Source organism: Solea solea, chromosome 5 (assembly GCF_958295425.1).
Source record: "Solea solea chromosome 5, fSolSol10.1, whole genome shotgun sequence".
In the NCBI taxonomy this organism is placed as follows: domain Eukaryota; kingdom Metazoa; phylum Chordata; class Actinopteri; order Pleuronectiformes; family Soleidae; genus Solea; species Solea solea.
In genome coordinates this window covers 20397481-20418145 of record NC_081138.1, presented here as the reverse complement: position 1 = coordinate 20418145, position 20665 = coordinate 20397481, and the positions used below count along the sequence as shown (strand labels likewise).

General features: G+C 40.7%; 1 protein-coding gene across 1 annotated transcript in view; it reads right to left on the bottom strand.

The window, feature by feature from the left end:
- Positions 1–1287: 1287 nt before the first annotated feature.
- LOC131459134 (collagen and calcium-binding EGF domain-containing protein 1-like) overlaps positions 1288–20665 on the bottom strand; it is a 41822-nt gene continuing 22444 nt past the window's right edge. The window contains exons 4-12 of the mRNA XM_058628593.1: positions 7316–7368; positions 5398–5532; positions 4366–4503; positions 4114–4247; positions 3726–3840; positions 3367–3497; positions 3002–3037; positions 2458–2493; positions 1288–2104 (exon numbers count right to left, since the gene is read on the bottom strand). Of these exons, the coding sequence (XP_058484576.1) occupies positions 1916–2104; positions 2458–2493; positions 3002–3037; positions 3367–3497; positions 3726–3840; positions 4114–4247; positions 4366–4503; positions 5398–5532; positions 7316–7368 (967 nt within the window). The 3' untranslated portion in view covers positions 1288–1915. The remainder of the gene's footprint in view (positions 2105–2457; positions 2494–3001; positions 3038–3366; positions 3498–3725; positions 3841–4113; positions 4248–4365; positions 4504–5397; positions 5533–7315; positions 7369–20665) is intronic.

Below are 20665 nucleotides of genomic sequence, written 5' to 3'. Positions count from 1 at the left end.
CACAAAGATTTACCAAGATCTGTTGCTGAGGATCAAAGAATCAAAGCCACCAAAAAGAGAGCGAAGTCAAACACAGCAGATCAAAAATAAAGAGGTTTGTGTTTTTTTTCTTTTCCGAACACCCTCTCCTCAGTGGTGGGTACAAGCCCAGACAGGCCCCCTTCAGAAAGCCGGCAGTCTATAATTATCCCTCCAGCTGTTTATACCTAGGCATTTTACCTCTGACCTCTGACCCGTAACCATAATGACACTCAAACACGCTTCAGTGCCACAGTCAGTGCAGAGGATTCTAGAGTAGAGGGAAGGAGGGGTATGACTTGTACAGAAATGCTAGAATGATTAACATATGCTCCGTAGGTCACATGTTTGTAACTATTAATAGTTTAGGGATAATTAATGGGGAGCAATTGTACAGCATGTGCAGTGATAACTCAAAAGGTGTCGGTCACTTGAACATGCCAGCGTTCAAGCAGATGAAATGTTAAAGGGGGATTGTCAGTAACTTAGTTCCCTCTGCTGGTGGCACTGAGTAACATGGTTGGAAATGAAAAGCCCTGCTCAATGGCACTTTAACAACTTACTGGCTTACTGCACTCAGCTTGGATATCCAGCCCCGTTCGGATCGGTGTCCTGCTCGTGAGACGGATTGACTCGGGCGTCATCTCTCACTTTTGCAGCCAACTTTAAAGCTCCCTTCATCAAGACATAACAAGAGCCGCGACCAACTTAATAAAGCAACGCCAGTGATCATCCCTTCACGCCACAGTTCATTTACTCTGAGGAATCGTCGGTGCCTGCAACGGGAATGTGAAACAAATGACATGCTGCTCATCCTGATTAATGGCCACATTACATGTCCGCAGCTCGTTTAACGTTTGCAAAAGTAATCACTCGTTTTATAGAGGGTTTGGTGGTTAATGCTAAATGCATAAATCCATTTTGATGCTCTTATCTTTGTCACATCGGTATCGGTTATTTGCCGTCACATTAAACAAATTACAAGCATTGTTTGAAGTCAATATGTAGAAAAACCTTTATTGTATAGGTTAACCCTTCTTTGCAGCTCCTTCACAGTAAAAGAAAAAGACAATCTTTATATATGTAATGTATGTTTGTTGTGTGGTGTCGAGCTGCCTTTCTTCTTCACGTTCGTTTCAGACCAAGAGTGGATAATATAGAGTTTTCCTGATATAGTTCCTGTTGCTCTATCTCTATAATCATGAATACATCTACCATTAAATTGCCTGAATGTATGTTTGGGTGATAAAGGTGATTTTCTTTTCGTACAAACATTTTGCTGCACGTACTGTTTCATTATACGTGAATTAGTGTTGTTTAATGGGACAGTTTTGAACAGCACCAGCATCAGCCATTACTGTTTTAGTCCAACAGTGCAACACTGGGATTTCCTGTACTCTTGAATGAGGTGACTATGTTTATGTTTAAGTCCCAAGGTAAAAAAAGAAAGAAGCTCAGACTTGAAGGTTGGATATGGCAGTCAGGTGCACGGGAGGCTCACAGTGCAGGTCCTGGGTTTTCATGCCGATGCCCCGCAGGCAAACTGTCAGCGACTGCAGAGCTTCCATGAACAGATTTAGGACCAGGAAGAGATGTAGACGATAAAGTCCATCGTTTGAAGTGGTTGAGCTCAGAGGCTCAGACATGAAGGCTCACACTGTGTCTTTCTCACTCTGTGTCCTGCACGCACGTCCCTCCCTCACACCACAGCATATCAATGGTAGCGAGACAGTGCTCAGCAGTTTGGCACAGTCTAAAATGAGGCTACTTGTCCAGTTCATCCCAGCTCTGGTTTTTCGAAGGATTATTTACATGATGGCACTCTAAAGAAAAGAGTCAAGTTCAGGGACTGTTTGGCTGTATGTCAGTGTCTGTCACTGGAACGGGAGGTCAGAGGTCAGGTATTGGTCATTACATCGCCTTGGCCAGAGCCCCACTCCACAAAATCCACTTCCCCGCTGGACTGAGGCGGACTGTCCAGAGAGATACCCCGCCGCTCCCCAAACACCTTCTCCTGCAGCTCAATGATGTCATTGCGGATGTCGGCCATCATTAGAAGGAGGAAGTCAAAGGAGCCGGGAGGTCCCTGCAAACACATGGACACAGAATCGATTAGGATGCTTCTGCATGTTTAGGTTTTGATAATCACAAAAACTGTTTTACAGTATATACTGTATATATTGCATTTTATGCACTGGCTCTTCTAATATAGGGTGATTGTGAAGCTGATGATCTTAATTTACTTAAGTTCAACTCAAAATAAGAGCTGAACAGATGCATAATGGAAGAGTTTTGATCCAAACAAATCAACAGAACAATTGAATATAAAGAAACATGTCGTTATTGTAACAATGTATATTCTAGATGTCGATAAATGCATTTTTTAAGCAGGGCAATTGCTATGATTTAACATATACAATAATAATATCATAAACTTACAGGTGGTCCTCTGGGACCTGGAGTTCCTCTGTCACCCTGCAGATGAAAAACAGCACAAATTCATAAACTAAGACTTGACTTTTAACAGACAGAAGTGTTTTACACTGTACATGCGTGTCCTATACTATCCCTCAAAATATGCTACCCAACAAAAATACATACATAAAGCGATACATATAAAAATAATCACACATATGCATACATGTATATGCATGTGCACAAATACTTTTACTATGTTCATGTATAGCACCCAAAAATAGCAGCCAAATTGAAGCCAAAAGGGAAAAAGAAAATGTTGCTAAACAACTTTTAAATGGATTTAAAATGAGTTGGACGAAACCAAACCAACAGTGTTTATGTTATTACAAAATAATACAATCTTTGGGTGTATATACACTCACAATCCAATTACAGCGAAATGAGACGTTTACTGCCGATAATGCAGTGCAGACACTAGATGGCAACAGTGCAGCTTCACACAAACACACGTAGTGTACATGTAAATCATTCATTAATCCATCAAATAAAAATATATCATAATAACCTTTATTCCATCTCTTCCTGCTGCTCCAGGTGGTCCCTGTATGTGTAAATACAACAAAGTTATCTGACATTCTGAAAGCTCTGATGACTGATGACAGCGAAGGTTGACATGGGATGAATTCACACAAGATATTGGTATACAACCTTTAATGATGATACATTTTTATAATCTATGAATTTGACCTGGTTTGCTGATGAATTCCTTCACTCTTTCATGGTCAAATGTTATATTCTGATTCGCTGCAGGACTGAAGATGTGACCACCAGGTGTTTAGGATAGATTTCAACTATCATACGTAATCCTGGAGTATGAAAACACTATGATGGCAAAATTGTGATGGGTACTGTAGGTTTTTTTGGTCTTACCACTGGCCCCCTGCGGCCTCTTTTGATATGCTTCATGTCAGGTTCTGGACCCATGGGTCCCATGTCTCCCCGTGGACCAGACAGACCTCTCTCTCCTGGGTCTCCTTTCTTTCCAGGTTGCCCTGGGTGTCCTGGTGTGAAGAAAGCAATAATAATAAAAAAAAAAAAGCACACACTAAAAACGACAATATAATAATAAAAAGCAGAGAAAAGTGTCGGCCAAGATCTTCAGAAGTTTTCAGTTTTTAAAAATAGCCAAACGTCTGCTTTCACTTTAATTTTAATGCAATCTTCTTTAAATACATTTCTACATATAAATATAAACACATATTGTGTGTAACATTTTATTTTAACATTACCAGGGACCCCAGGAGCTCCTGAAGGGCCCGGCAAACCAGGAAGACAAGGGCTATCGGGACTTTTTCCTGTCCTCCCCAGGGATGGTTTGTCACTGCTGTTAGCCAGACCAGGTACCTACAAACACAACAATAAGATTAAGTGGAAGAGAAATCTAGTGTCATCAACTCGTCGCACTACGCGGCACACTCTAAATGAATATTTGGTAACACTTTAGATTCGGGAACACATATTCACCATTAATTAGTTGCTTATTAGCATGCAATTTAGTTTAATTTGTCATTATTAAGTGCGTATTAATGCCTTATTCTGCATGGCCTTATTATACAACCAGTAAGCCATTAACTAAGAGTTTCCCCTCAGCAATCGCCGATCGATCATTTGCGTTACCTGGTTTGGCGACTGTGTGTTTCCCAGCCTCAGCTTGAGCTGCAGCAAACTGTTTTTCATGTTCATAAAATCTTGACAGGTGAACGAGCAAGTGCCGGCGCTCATCGAGGTGTCGGACTTTCCAGAGGAACTCACTGCAGAGCAAAAACATGAACACTTTTTACATACTTCTCATATTACTCCTATTACTGACAACGCTCCGATTGTGTCATCATGAATTACAATTTAAAGAGACACAAGAGATGAACTTACAGTTGTGTACGGGGATGCAGGAGCGTTGGTCTGGTGCGAGCACGTAGCCGCTGCGACAGCGACACAGGAAGCTCCCCACTGTGTTCACACACTCGTGATCGCAGTCACTGCTGCCCGACAGCGCACACTCATCGATGTCTGCGTGAGAACACGAGGGAAATCAAAATCTGACGGACTACAACGTGAATGATGAAAAGAAAGTGAGCAAGATGCGTTGGCATTAATGCCTTGCTATTATTGAATGAAATAATCTTTTATTTTCATTAGTATAACTGCACTAACAGGCCGACATAAAAGTATCATCATCTATATTAATGGAGCAGATTTTGTAATAAATCTACTAAATGAATAGGTGGCATAAACCTTTGTTTTTTTTACAGTGATAGAAAAGCCAAACAAGTCATCATTTTCAGATCACACACTTCATAATAATCTAATAATCAAACACTGTAAAATGTCAGTCTAATTTTCCTCTGCTCAAACTGCCTGGATTAAAACCTTTTAACAATAATAAAATGCAATTTATTTATTAATTTTGCTGTTGATTGTTGGGTTATTTATCAGATTAATAAATAACGCAGGATATAGAGACCACACAAATGAACTCTTCTTAGAAATACAGGTTTTCAAATGTCCAGATAAGATTCAGTTTAAAACAGCGCCAATAACAACATTCAAAGCAAGAGATCACTTACTCCCTAAATGAAATAAAGACGTCCTTTTCAGAGAGACACGGGGGATATCATGTAAGAATGCAAGTGTGCCAGTGTGTGTGTTTGTGGGTTAAATTACGGAATAGATGAATAAGAGCAGAGTAAAAACATAAATTAGTTTAAAAGAATATCCAAAATACACATTTTAAATAAATATCAGAAAGAAGAACAGCAGTTTAATCCAGGACAGTGATGGACGTATTCTTGTGTTTTTCAAATCTATCTATCTATCTATCTATCTATCTATAGATAAATACTAAAAGACAATGATTTGATTGAATAACAGTCATAAGAATTACAGGGCGGGTGGAGCACTAACCTAGACAGTAAGGAGATTTGTGGCTGCGGTGTCTTTCTCTGTCAAAGCGGTAACCGGGGTAACACGTGCAGACGACTCTCCCGAAGTTATCGGTGCACTGCTGCTCACACGGTGACGCAGCGCACACGTCTACACCTGAAGAGGGAAGAGAAAGCAGACAGTGTGTGGACTGAGCGAGTGGAAGTTACCTAAACTGCTCTTCAGAACCACCTGCTTCTGCATCCCCAACTGGGAACTGACCACTTTTGTCTCTTTGACATGTCGGGGGAAGAAAAAAAAGCACAGCTTAACGATCCATGTGCTCGGGTCAGTGTCACAATGCCGTGGATTTGAAAAGAGCCATTGTTGAGGAAAACATCCGATCATGAAAGCACAGAAAACTGTGTCTGCACTCATTCACCCTGGTGGTGAATGTCTAATCAATAGCCTGGATTTATATATATTTATTACTCACAAATTGGACACTTTAACATAATGATCTTGCATTAAAATGCATTAGACTTGAAAAAAGCCCCCTGAAAATATCTTGGAAAAACAAAAACAAAACAGAAACATTAGACTTGGTTATGTGCTGTGAGGCCACATGAACCCAGGCCATTCATATGCTCTGTGTTCACGTAATAGCGTGTTGCATTAAAGGTAAAGGTGTTGCATTAAAGAGCAAAGGAGGCAATCCTGATCAATATCAAGACAAATATATTAAAATCATCTGTGCAATTAAGTCCTGTCAACTATGGTATGCCAAGTGTCAGGCACGGATGCATCAGCTGACTCTTTTTCTAAACCCACCTCTGTTTGAGAACAGTGACCTCTTGTGGTCAGTGGTAATCGGTGTTACTGTTTCAAGGCATTCAATCATTCCCAGAGACGGAGTTACAGGAGATTTCTTTGGTTCTCTCCCAGCTTTTAACTTAAGATTTAAAGTCATAGCTGTGTAATATGAAGGGAAAATGTGTCTGGGACATAAGTGAGGGTACTTTTTTCAAGTTTATATTCTGGTGATTGTTCATTTTGAAGGCACGACACTGATTCCTGTTGCCTGTAATAAATCTCATTACCAAGCTGTCACCTAGATATAACATTGGAAATAACATGTGATATCATTTTTTTTATTACCATTATAATTACCGAGGTGGAAACTAGACAAACAAACAAATACAAATACAAATACTTCAATCATCAATTATTATTCGATTACTAACTGAATCTGAACTGTTTTTTTCCATTATTAAAACAAGTTTTATGATAGTTTTAGCTTCTTAAATGTGAATATTTTCTTGTTTCTTTGCTTCGTATAACAAAGAAATCATTAAAACTGAATCATTTTCGTTTGTGGACAAAACATGACATCATCATTTCCAGGTTTGACAAACACTGATCAATATTTTACCCAATTAATCGAGAAAATACTCGACAGATAAATCGATTATGAAAATAATCTAGTGGAAACTATATTAAAAACAAGACGTTATTATCATTAAAAAAAACTCTCTCGATCAATTAACATCATTATTACAGTGCTGTAAAGTGTTACCTGAGACTAATTTATCAATCATATCTCTTGTAAAAGTCTAGTTTAACAATTCAAACATTCAAGTCAATAAATAATATGAACTGGGTTACAATAGTCTGTCACCATGATGAGTAATCCCAGTAAGATTATTTAAGTGGGTGATTAAAACAGCAGCTGTCTCTGCCATAATCACAGTTTGTCAGTGAATCATTTCCTGGAACTCCAAATGACCAATTACTCTAAACGGACAAAAGGTCAATCACAGCATTATCAGAACAACTTTGGAAGACTGTGTTTACAAAGATCACGTTACATCATGTCCCATGTAACCATTATCAGATTAGGAGTGTGTGAAGTTCATGACTTCACGAGGCTTAAAAAGGACAGTGTGTATGGTTTACCTACTTTCAGGAATACACTGGCCCATCACAAACCGGAACCCCTCACAGCATTTTCTCCTGAAAAAGAGAGAGAGCGAGCGATCACATGCTTGCACTATTTCCAGATAAGCACCGACAACCACTCAGCTTCACATCATTCCAGAAATAATTGGACATTTTGGGTAAATAATATGCACATTTAACCAACAGTTTCATAGCACGCTTTTAATCATTGAGAAAATATGAAGCTGCAGGACATTTAACAGTTGGTCTTTCCCAGGTGACGCGGCTTAATGCTCGCAAATTAGACACTTAAATCATGTTTCGTTTAAACACCTGGTTCAAACTAAAAGCTCAACATCAAACACACCGTACAATAGAAACTGCCAAAGCGTGACTACACTAGTTGGAAAGATGATGTAACCGCTAAGCACCTGGATAAAGGAGACCACCCTGCACCAATCTGCACACAACATGGGGAACAAATGCAGCCGAGCTTCACAACTCTCCGTGACAAGTGAGACTTTGAAGGGCACACAGAACCGGGGCGAGTGCAGATGCTCTGGAACTTCACAATATAGTAGTAATACAGTAATTATACTGTGGCGTGAACCATTACTGTAAAAAAAGGTACACACTTTCTCTGAAACTCAACATTAAAATAAATACATAAATAAATAAATGTACTGTATACAGAAATTGCAACTTAGACACTGTATTTCCCTGTTGAACGAATAAACAAACAATCAATGCTGACGACTTCGACTCCCATTTGAATTGCATTTATGGGGTCTGATGTGTGTGATGTAACACTTTGATGGTGGTGGATGTGAGACTCGTTCAACTACACTGTTGTGCAATGAAATCCGGGCAACAATTCCTCCCCACAAATTGATTTATGGTGTTTGGCAAAGACGCTCATGCAGACATCCCACAACAATCCGCCACATGTTACAGACATTACAGATGGAAAAACAAGAGGGGGAAACTAAACTGGAGCAGCGCAACAAATATCACACACGGAATAGAAACCGTCCTTATGAGGTCACTTGACGTGCCGGCTCATTCATGATATACCCTCAAGGCAACAAGATGCTGATGAAATGATCTGTGGATGTAGATAAGAGTCCAATGAAGAAAATGATCAGATTTTAGTGCTGATGCTGCAACAGATTCAGGATTTAAAACAACAACAACAACAAAGGCAAAACCTTTGTAAGATAGTTTAGTTCTTTTTTTTATTGAAGGTGACATAGACCGGAAGCTCCAATTAACGCTGCGTTTGTGTGTGTATCTGCGTCATTACCTCGTTTATGAAACCCTAAAGTTTCAGAACAAACAGTTCAGCCACTGCTGAGAAAATAGTGTTGTATTGTTTTCCTGGGCTCTGCGAAGCGGATCGACACTTCCTTAATTTGATGTCGTCATCAGAAATCCTCACCACCGTAGCGCCTCCCGGTGCGGGCACTAGTCCGGGCACATCCGGTTGCGTACATTCAACCGCAGAAGAAGAAGAAGAACTAGTCTCGTTGTAGCTGCTGAGATGCAGAGCATCAACCGTGCCAGAGGGGGAGCTGTGTATCTGAGAGCTGGCCTATCTATTACGTCACTTCCAGGTACCTGGCCAATCACAGGACAGTAGGAAAGCTCTCGTTGGCTGGCCAATCACAGCAACTGTTTGGTCTGAAACAGCGCGGCTGACGAGAGCGTCAGCGAGGAGATATTTTGATCGGCTCGTTTGCAGCGATTAGGAGGTTTTTAATCATGAAAACAAGTTAATATATGTAAGTAGACCTCCATAACTAACATATATGTGTGATACAAGCATTCTATGTCGCCTTTAATATATAATAGTAATAACTGGTATAAATCCTCTTTATGTTACTGTTCAGTTTGGTCTAAATCCAGATCCTGGTCTGTGTTGACACTGTGGAAAACACTATATCAGTTACACAGGGACATGTGGTCCATTCAGCCACAGCACCATTCATTATGCCACAGTTTCCTTTCATCAACATTTAAAGTCAAACATATTGTAGTCTATTGATATTAACAACAGTAACAACGCCGGTCAGGCGTTTGATTACAATATAACTTAATATAATATCTCACTACACTTAAGTTTGATTAAATATTTTAAAATATTCAAACGTGGGTGCAGTTTCAGTGAGTGTCAGGTAAAGACAAACCTTTTTGCTTTCTAATTCAAATCTTCACCATTCGTCATTGACTAAACTAACTTTTTTTTATAATATAATATAATATTTCACTCCACTTTAGCAGGCTTAAGTATTTTAAAAGGACAAACTTTATTTCATGGTAGCCATTTAAATTTATTGCAGCTGTGGATTTGCAGTGCAAGTGAGGAATTTAGTATTTCAAAGAAAGGGGATCGTGTGGAATTCAGGTGTAGTGTCAGTAAAGTTAGGTTGTTAGGTTCATAACTAAAATCTTCATTTTCAGTCATTGATTACTAACTAACTTTTTTCCCACTATGGGATTCTGAGAATAAGATACAGAGATATAGTCTGAAATGTGTGTAATTACAACCTCCAGTCTAATCTGCATAGTGCTGCTGATTTAAAGGTCCAGTGTGTGAAATTTAGTTGAAATCATTTTTGATTCAGCAAAAATTGATGGCAAAATGATTCTACCTCAATATTTTGTGAGTGTACAATGACCTGATCTGATCGTATGAATTGCTGTTTTTCACTACCCCATAATGAGCCTTCTGTTTATACTAAGAACCAACATGTTTTTACAATATCTCACAATGGCGTTTAACTACAGGCTTCAACACAGGTGAGGAACGCAACATGCAACTTCACCAACTGCAGAATTGTACCTACTGTATCTTTAACAGAGCAAAGTTGCCATTCTGCTTCACCAGAGCAGCCTCTCAGAGTTGAGCCACCTCGTAAAACCCCCTTACTCACACCTCTCTTATGTCAGCGTGGCGAACAGTCGCTCTGACCTGCGGTAAGTGCGCGTGATGCGGTAATTGGTGTGCGGAGGTGAGGGAACTCGTCACATGTTGTCCAGCAGACAACATGTGACAAACGCTTTCCAGGAAGAGAACTTTCATGTCTTTTACCCCCCACTTTCATGAGCGACCAGCTATCACAACAGCGATTAACACTTATCGCAATTTAACTCCCTTTAAAAAACAATTATCATACGATAGGAAGTCAATTCTCCTGAGGATTCGTGAGAAGAGGATTTCATGGCAGTGCGTCCTATTGAGATATTTCACTAAAGTCCAGATGTTGATTGAGCTACGATGAGCAGCAGCAGCAGCAGCAGCAGCAGCAGCAGCAGCAGCAGCAGCAGCAGCAGCAGCAGCAGCAGCAGCAGCAGCAGCGAGGGTGAAGGGAGTTTACGTTTTGGGATGAGAAAAAATGTTCGTCAGATAGGCAACATGCTCGACGGTCAACGTGACACAAAAACACCGAGGATTACACTTGATGGCTACAATGAGCAGTGTGCGAGTGTGTGAGTGTGAACTTGTATTTGTTACCTTTTAGGAACCTTCTCTGGCATAAACACTGACCTTGTCAGGACCAGTAGTCCTCATGGAGACCAAAACCTGGTCCTGAATGAGGCAGAATCTCATTTCTGAGCTAATTTGAATTGTGGTTAGATTAAGATTAGGGTTAGACATTAACTGGTTATGTTAAGATTAGGGTTAGGGCTTTGTTTAGGCTGGAGGTCAGTGCAGTGTCTCAAGAGGAAGAGCTGTGCAAACCTATGTGTGTGTGTGTGTGTGTGTGTACATGTCGGTACTAGACTATGAGGACACATTTTATTTCAAAATAATTTTTTGAGGACATTCCTTGTGAGGCGGACAAATTCTAAGAGCTTTTTAGGGTTAAAATAGTGGTTTTAAGATTAAAGATTAGGGTCAGGCATTCAGTTGTGTGTTTGTGTTGCTTGGTTTCTGTGCTTATTAATGCATGTTTCCACCTGTTAAACCTGTTAAATGTTAAACAAAAATTGGGAGATTGACCTGAAACTAACAATTGAGACCATTAACTCCTTGGGAATATGTTTACTGCTAATTTTTGCATAGTTTTCCATTTCAGCAGAGTTCTTTTTGCGTCCAGTTGAGTTACCGTATCCTGGGCTTCATTTGTCAAACCAGACGATGACTAAACGTTATCCTTTAAAAGCTGAATAAGAAGACGTCTCCATTGTATCTATTAACGTTTTCCTTTTATTGATACGCCAACATTTCCACCTCCCTGGAACATTAAAAACTGGATCCGTGTTCTAAAATCCAAACTGTCTGTCTGTGTTTGTGTTCATGCAGAGTACATGTGTTTGAGTACATGTGTACATTAAGCATGTGTGAGGGCCGGGATACTATCCAGTAATTGGGTACAGACTTTTAATGTTAGTCTGGGTTTATGAGTGAGAGCGATCCATGATGTTTGTGCGCTCCCTCTCCTCCTCTTTTCGTTTTCTTGTGCCCTCTGTGCATTTTACTTGCATTGCACCGAGCCTATGATTTGAAACATGTCCGTTCACATTCACGCCGCTGTACCGGTGTCTCGTTTCACTGTGCACTCTGCTGGCTCGCTAATTTCTGTGCGTCTCTCTTCCCCTCACGCTGATGTGCCGTTGGCCTCAGTGTTGCCCCCTCTCCTCCCCCCCCCCCCCCCCATCCATGAAACTCTGTCCATCTTTATTTTTATGCAGACAAATACTTTTCTGTCCTCTTAAGGTTTGCCGAGGCCAGGAATCCTTGAGGCCTTTAACAGCCACGTTTGGTTTACACCACTGGACTGAAGTGGACTAGACTTCAGATGTTGATTCAATATGTTTAAAAGCTTATGTTGTTGTTTCAGGACTGAAAAGTCACCTTCAATGCAACGCACAGATGGGTAATTATTTTGATCATTATTTTGGTTCTGATTTCAAATTTTACATTTAGCAAATGTTAGCAGTCACGACTAATCTACAAGTTTTAGCCTAATGGGCTGTAGATTTGCAGATTCCTAGTCTTCTCTGTATTAAAATACACTTAATATATCTACCATTTAGTGAATGGTAGACATTATACATGATATCTATATGTTCTTATAGTGTTGAAAGTTTCTATTCTGCATTGAACGCAGGTTTATGGCTCAGCTTACTAAAGGCACTCTATTGCCTTTTCTCATTTTGGAAGCCCACCGTATTATTTATATATGTAGTAATTTGTACATTTCACAGCTGATTCGCTCTGCATTATGAAAACACGCCGACAGCAGAAGGTTTGGACAGGAGTTGGCAGCCTCGCTTGGCATTTGCAAACGCACACTGTCCGTGCGGATATCATTTTTGCAACTGCTGACTGCTGGTCCTGACAGCTACTGGACTGCAATTAAAGAGGTGCAAATGACTTGGACGTTGCACAGCTCCGACGAGGCCCCCGGTCAGATCCCACCGAGGACTTTGTTAAACCCCTAACAGCAAAATGAAATGTCCATCACTGCTGACATGATGAAAATATGTACTCAGCTAAATTAGGGTGATTTTTGATTTGGGGGGAAAAAAATAAGCAAAATAAAACATGAGTCTCCCTCAGAGGATCCGGATATTGACTTGACAAATCTGTCTAGGACCCCATTCCACTGCTGCACCAACATTCTACCACCAGTCACTTGTCTGGTTGGAGGCTGACCCGGCAGCCATACGTGCTCAGTGAGCGCTTTAACCAGACTGTCATATACAACCTCAGTCTGCCGCAGCAGCTGCTGCCAAAATCAGCACAGAGGCACTGGAGGAAACACCAAGACAGGGTCCAGAGGCAGGCATGGGCCTGGATCACCTTACCTTTGTGAAGATTATGTACTTTAAGGGGGGGTTCTGTACTGTTTCACATCCAGTGTTACAGAGATGTATTTGTACATTTGCAAGCAGGAATACAGTAGGTTGCAACGACAAGGAAAATCCATCATAACGATGCTAGAAAATCCCTCTAACGCACATGTGTTTTTTCCTCTTACAATATGAAACATCAGTAGTTTTGCTCCCTCGTTATAACTTTTTAAACACATCCCAGCTCGTTTTTCACTTTTAACTCACAGCAATGCGGGATGACGTTGATGAAGAGGGGGAGGAAATGCCACAAGTAAGAAATGAGGGAGGACACTGACAGGAGGAAGAGGAGGACGGTCAGGCATGAAGGCTGTTGTCATATTAGAGTGTTCTCCCTCTTGGGGCTCTGGTGGGGAGGAACACAGGAAGTGAAGCCCAGAGGAGGTCAACGGCCCACTGACACACCAGGACAGGAGATAGACCGTGTGTGTGTGTGTTAACATGTTGTCATTTTGATGGATGCTTCTTACTGATGTGGCTCATACGTGTTATAATTACAGCATGTTGTAGCCATCAACTGAGCTGTAATTTATTTCAAAGCTCACGGACGAAAGAAGTTCAAAACTCTGGCCGCTCGTGTCGTCTATGACTATGTGACGATAGATTGTAGTGAAGCACATTAGTGGGATTCTGTGGTACAACACTTTTTTGGGAGCTTTGCCATGGTCAAAACATTTGTGTGTGTCTTTGGTGCTCCAGTGAAAGCACATAGACATTGGCAGAAACTAAAAATGTGCCTTTTACTTATTTGCTTGACAAGCAACAAGTTCTAACGTTATAAATATCCTAAATGTCCACAATTTAAACATTTATGTTTAAGAAAATCCACTTAAAATGACCAAGTACACCAACTTCCCCATTAAAAGTTAAAGCTGTTGCTGCACAGCTGCATGTTAAACACTTTTAGGTAATTGTGTGAGTGTTCACTTTAACTTGTGTGAGTATACATATGTAAAGGTGTGAGCACCTCCTCTCTGTTTATTTGCTTGTCCACTTCCAGGACCTAAGCCTCGGGGGAAACATCAGAGCGCGAGCCTAACAGAGAAAGCTTTGACAAAGAGCACATGAGGTCTCAACCACTTCCACCAAATGTGCGCTGACCTCCACTCCTCCTCCTCCCCCTCCTCCTCCTCCTCCTCCATGCTAGGCCTCACCTTGCCCTCCTCATTTCATCCTTCCATCATTTCTGGAACTATTCTCCCATCCTGATGCCTAACATCCAAACTTTAAATCACTAGCTCAAGGATCACTGGGACATTTTATGATACAGCCATTAAACATATATAACTACTGTGTTGAAAAAAACCAAACCCACTTAGACCAGGACGGCTTCGCTGGTCTCCAGTTACATGTATAGCAACATGTTTACGGCGGTAACCAAACATGTGATGCCACGGCTTCTTCTTAGCTGTTGTTAAACATCCTGACTTCTGGCTCGGCTCCAAAATATTTAAGAATTCCTTTAAAAGCCAGTCGAGGCCCCAAAATAAGACGAATGCCAAAGAAAATAAGTGAAACCATCTCACTGGAAAGGTTATTAAAAATGAGTTAGCTCTGCAAAGACCGTCGTTACATCATATACACAAATCCTCAGACACCACGGTAGAGATTTACAACCAAACTTGATGAGTAAGAATGATGCAGCATCGCATTAAGTTCATTTATAAGTCATGAGTTTTCAGCACAATCTCCCAGTTAAGAAATATCTTCGTTTGCGGTTGCCTGTTTTCATTTGTATTTGTTTTAAGAAGACTTAAAGGACTTCGTGGTTGTAACGCGAGTATGTGTGTGTGTGTGTGTGTGTGTGTGTGTGTGTGTGAGTGTGTGTGGTGTGTGTCTGACAGCATCTCTCTCAGTGGTCTGTGGCCCCTGTGACCTGTCCAGGCTCAGCGTCACTGCAGGAATGTGGCATCTCTGACCCTCTGAGCCGCTTTCTGTGACAGACGCGCACGTGTTCCGCTCTCTCCAAGTCTGCAGACGTTTGCAGAGTTGGTATCCTACACCAGACGAATGGAAAAGATACCAGAAGGAACGGCTACACAGGCTCTATGTTTACCAATAGGTAAATATAGATAGGTTTGGATAGGACTGATATTTTGTTAACTGATTTTGTCCATCATCAGAACAGATTCACAATATTATTGCGGCTCCTCATTGTGGCACTCACATGAAATATTAACGTTCGTCTCCATTGACGATTATCCCGATAATAGAAATTCACCATGATTACCATGATACCATGACTTCTGTCCCATCACTAACTGCCAACATTGCAAAAAATATAGTATTTCTGTACAAAGCAATGTGTTTACATCCTTATTAATTATACTATTCATTTCAAATATATGCCTAATAACAAAAAAATATGAATTAAATCTACAGATATTAAGTGTATGAATTCTTTGACAACCCAATAATGAAACGCATAACAGAAAACAACATCAGCAACATAGTTTTTCCTACCTCGTACATTGTAAGTAGTAAGTAGTACAACACAAAGTTGAACCGTGTGGGAAAGTCAATAATAAACTGCACTAAAACACCTTATTATTGCCTTATCCCATGGAGTGGGAGTGAAGTATTGTTTTTGGTGGCTCTGTGCTTCTGCACTTGCCAATATGAGCAACAGAGGCCGACAGAGGCTTGTTGCGTGAATGAGGTGAAGTCTGCCATCTCTGATTGCCTTGTTTTTCACTGCACCGCCCTTTGCTGTTCTTACTGGAAAGTTTTTGGGAAGAACCGTGCGAATATCTTATGTGAATATAAGGATGGTAGTAGGCGTAAGGAGGATAAAGAGGGAACAGAAGTCGACACATACATGCTGGAGTGAAAACAGCTCATCCGTGAGGTCAAGCAAACAACTGGTCCCCATAATGATGTGTGTCTGCTAAGCTTTTGTACCCGAGAGACCAAGAAGGTCTTCCAGATCTTCTAAATAGCTGTGCGTCGTAGGGAAATCCTAGAGGTGAGACATTTGTGGCGGTTTTCACTTGCAGCTTGCCAGCAAATTCCACTTCCTCTCATCTCAGTTTCCAAACTTTCGCTGCATGAAACAGAACGCCATACGTGCCGCCACATGCATCTCCGCTAATGCGCGTCAACTTCAAACAACAGTGCAACAGCGTGGTTCCAAATCTGTTATTAATTGGCCAGTGATTTGTTTTGTTCAGGTATAAACAGTGACAGAGCCATAAAAGGGGCTAAAAAGACCTCACTAATCTGGAGCAGACTATATATTATGCAAAAAAAAGAAAGAAACGGCCTTTGCGTTTGTCCTGAGGGCCGTTCAGGTGCACACTAATCAGAAAAAGATGGAAGATGATGGCTGGCATACTTTGGGAGGTCCGACTCTGTTCTACAGCTCTACAAAGACAATTAAACACCCGTTAAACACAGGAAGAGTAACTCAAAAGGCCTCGTAAAAGTTCTCGCTAAACAACTGAATCAGAATCAAAATACTTTATTAATCCCTGGGGGGGGGAATCGGGGACAGTGATAAGTGTAATGAAGAAGCAAAACTCAAGAGCGCTATAGCTCTGCTGAAAGAATCTTGTGTCCGCTCCAAGTGTGAGAAAAAGGAACAGGTTACTGTTCCCACAGCTGGGGGTTTGTTGACTGTCATCCAAAGTAAACGGAGAGAAAACGCTTACAGGAGAAAAGAGAGCGATAGTTTGAATAGGACGTCCCCATGGACGTTTGCATGCAGCGCAAACAGTCTGTAAGCAGATCGCGCTCAGTCCAAATGTGCTGCATTTAATGTTTCCCCGTGACGAGATTTGGGAGATTTCACCAGGCATTTTAATGGTCTGAAGGTGAAGAATTACTTGATCCACTGCATTAATGATGAGGACTGAGCTGCAGACAGAGCTGTCAGTGACTCACCAAAAAAACCTCCCTGGATGATTAAGAGCAGGCTGTAGAAGGAAGGAATATAATCCCCAGAAGACAAACACATGTGCATAATATGTATATGCACATCTCACATGTGTTTAAAATGTTGTCCTAGTCACTAACAACATCTATACCTTTGCTTTTTAAACTCACACTATAGGAATTACTGATCATTCACTCAATTGTTCTCTGATTGCATCTTCTTGATTTGTTTTCTCCTGTGAACTAAATATAGTATTTGGTTTGTTTGATGACGTCGTCCCGACATGTTTCACCATGTTCTGGACAAAACATGGACTTGATTAATTGTGAAAATACAGATTAATTTACGAACACACACACGCCCATCTTATATTCAATCCAAACATACATGGACACATGCACAAACAAATCCACACACTACTCATAAACATGTGTCCTAACACACACACACACACACACAGTGATGGAGGCATCTGGCCCTCGTTACCTGTTTCAAAGTCAAATCACCTCCTTCTGTTCTTCACTCAGAGGTTTCCTGCTGTTTGACATGAACCTATTTCACCAGTGACATTATAGTTTTATTACATTGAGAGCACATTTGATGCACAAATGGTATATTTCTCTAGACGGATAGACCTTGAGACTTAAAGGTCCAGTGTGTGATGTTTAGGAGCTTATTAGAAGGAATAGAATATGTTATGCTTTGCGTAAAATCCTTATTAATATATATAAAAAAGAATTGTATTCTCATATCCTTATTGGAATGGGAAGGTCACCGTAGCTCCCTTTCATTCTGCTCCCCAGAGCAGAGGAGTACACCATTTGAAAATAGCCATGTGTCATTTTAACCAGATACAGATGAGTAGTAATTCACTGATGTGATACATTCTCTTGCTAACTGCATCTGTCTCCTATACAGATGTGTCAACTGTAATCATCTTTACACAACGTCGTCTATTTCCTGCTACAAAGTCATGCTCTACCTGTGGATTTCGAAGCATCAACTGTGTAATTGCACACAAACATACTCGGATACACCAGAGATGAAATATTTAAGATGATCTCAGTTTTTACTGTTCAATAAAAATCAAAGAAAGAAAGGGAGGCAGTAACGCAACATTACTGATGTCATCCGAAGTGAAACACCAATAAAATGATTGGACATTGCCAAAAAAAGAGCATGAGACACACACAAATAAGTGTTAATTCGCCCCATGACCACATTTGAGCTCTCGCATCAGTAAACACATTACGCAACTCAAAACAGGTGCAGTGGTGAGCGCTCCTGCCTTTGCAGCAAGAAGACTTGGGTTCACGACTCGGTCGCAAAAAAAGGGCCTTTCTGCGTGGAGTTTGCATGTGTGGGTTTCCTCCCACAGTCCAAAAGGTGTGAGAGTGGATGGATGGTTGGTTGGTAGGTAGTATCTGTGATGGACTGGCGATCTGTCCAGGGTGTACCCCGCCTTTCACCCTATGTCAGCCGAGATTGGCACCAGCGCCACCCTTTGACCCTCATGTGGAGGATAAAGCGGTAGACGATGGATGGATAAATTTAAAACGGGAGACAAACATGTCACTCACTGCAATTCTGAAGATTTGACTGTACAGCGATTGTGGAAAATTGATGTGTATGTAATATAATAACTAATCCTCAGTGTTTGCTCATTGTGTGAAATATAACATTGTTATTCAGGTTTCTTCTTTAATATACAAATAAACTGAATCCTTTACAGCAGGGGTGTCAAACATACGGCCCGTGGGCCAGAATCGGCCCATCAGAGGGTCCAATTTGGACAGTTGTAAGAGAGAAAGAGAAGTAAATAAAAAAGATGAGCAGGACGGATAAATGTGGACGATGGTCAGAATAATAGATGTGAACAGACTGTGAGGAGCACACGTGAGCAGAGCTGCTGTTCTTCTTCGTCCTCTAACGAAATCAGTCAGCAGCAGCATTATGCCACATGTACTCCTCATCGGAGCAGGAAGCCAATTACAAAAGAAAAGAAGAAGGAAAAACTCAGCAGCCACTCTGATTTCCCCTTCTTGTTCTTTTTATGGACCTTCAAGTGGTTTTCCAAGCAAATCTCCCACTGAGAGGAGCACTCAGCCAGGGTGCAGCTTTATTTCATTTGGATCAAATAAAATACCTCCGTTTCCAAAGCACCCCCACCACCCGACACCAAACCCACCGAGGTTCTTCATGCTGTGCATGTTTTCCCACATCTTTTATTTAAAGTATAGTTAAAGTGGACCATTGACCAAGTGCACCAGCGAGTACAACAGTGAATCACATGGACCGATATTGATTTATACGCACTTTGTAGAAACTGGCCGCTCTGTATCTCCATGTGCTCATAGCAAATAAAAATCATTAAAAGAGAGGGAAAGATGAGAGAGAGAGAGATGACAGGATGATCCTTTTATGACACAGACTCCCAGCAATTCTTTCAATTCTTTTTTTTTTTATCTTTTTGATGTGTCTTATCAGTAAAACGGCATCATAAATACACTGTTTATGTAACACAGTTACTCAGTTAGTATGCAAGCGTGAAACTAAGAGTACAGATAAAAACTTTATATTTACAGACAGAATGAAACTAAAGAAATGGGACCAAACACAATAAAACCAAGATTTGTTGAACTCTAGAAATATAATAAAGAGATGTTTCAGAGGTGATTTAAAATATAATAGTAGAGTAAACATTATAGTGTAACTTAGTTTATTTGTTGAATAACATTTAAGCTTTATAGCTACACCACTTAGAATATACAGCAGATGCTCCTTTGACTTTTTTTTATGGCTTAGACTATTGAAAATAAAACCAAATAAATATACATTGATCAATCAAAAAATATGCTATTTATGAGTTGGCTATATAGAAAAAATATTAGATATGTTGTGGGAACTTGCCGTTGTTTCCTCAGCGATCAGGGGCAGAGTTAGGGTCAATTATTTAGATCTTAATGGACACTACTCTCATGTATGTACTATTGGCATGAAGGGCCTTGTTTTATAGAGGCTGTGGGAGATTAACATGCAAACAATTCAAATGGCATCCTTTCTGATATGCAAAGGCCACCACAGTGTGTCAAATGCCGTAAATCAAGCAAGCGTCACACCATAGGTGTTAGAACTGAAACGATATTCTGTGCCAAGCCAGAACTGGGCAGCGAACTGTACGTTGGGATCAGGACTGTGTTCAGAACATTATTCTTTCATCTGCGCTGTTCCTGCTGTTTCCTCAGCTTAAGCGTCTTAAAAAAATGAGTTGATTCAGCTTTTCCGTTTCCTAAAATAACTGTGGTGCGCACTCTTTCGTATGATAAATGAGTAACTGATTGATACACGCGTGAGTAACGAATAGTGTTTCTATCAGCGCTGTGAAACAGCTCAGGTCCTCATTTACTGGGGTGTGTCTCTGGCTTTTATCCTCTCACCTCTGCATGTGTCACGTTTTGTCTTGGGAATTTTCATTTATTTTTGCAATTTTCTGGATGGTTTTTAGTTGGCCTACATTAGTTTACTCTGACCATGTAATGCCGTGATGCTGAGGAGGAGGTAGAGTATGGTTGAAAGTCCAGATTTGAGGTGAGATCTAACCCATAAATCCTGAAGGAAACAGGGCACATGATACACCAA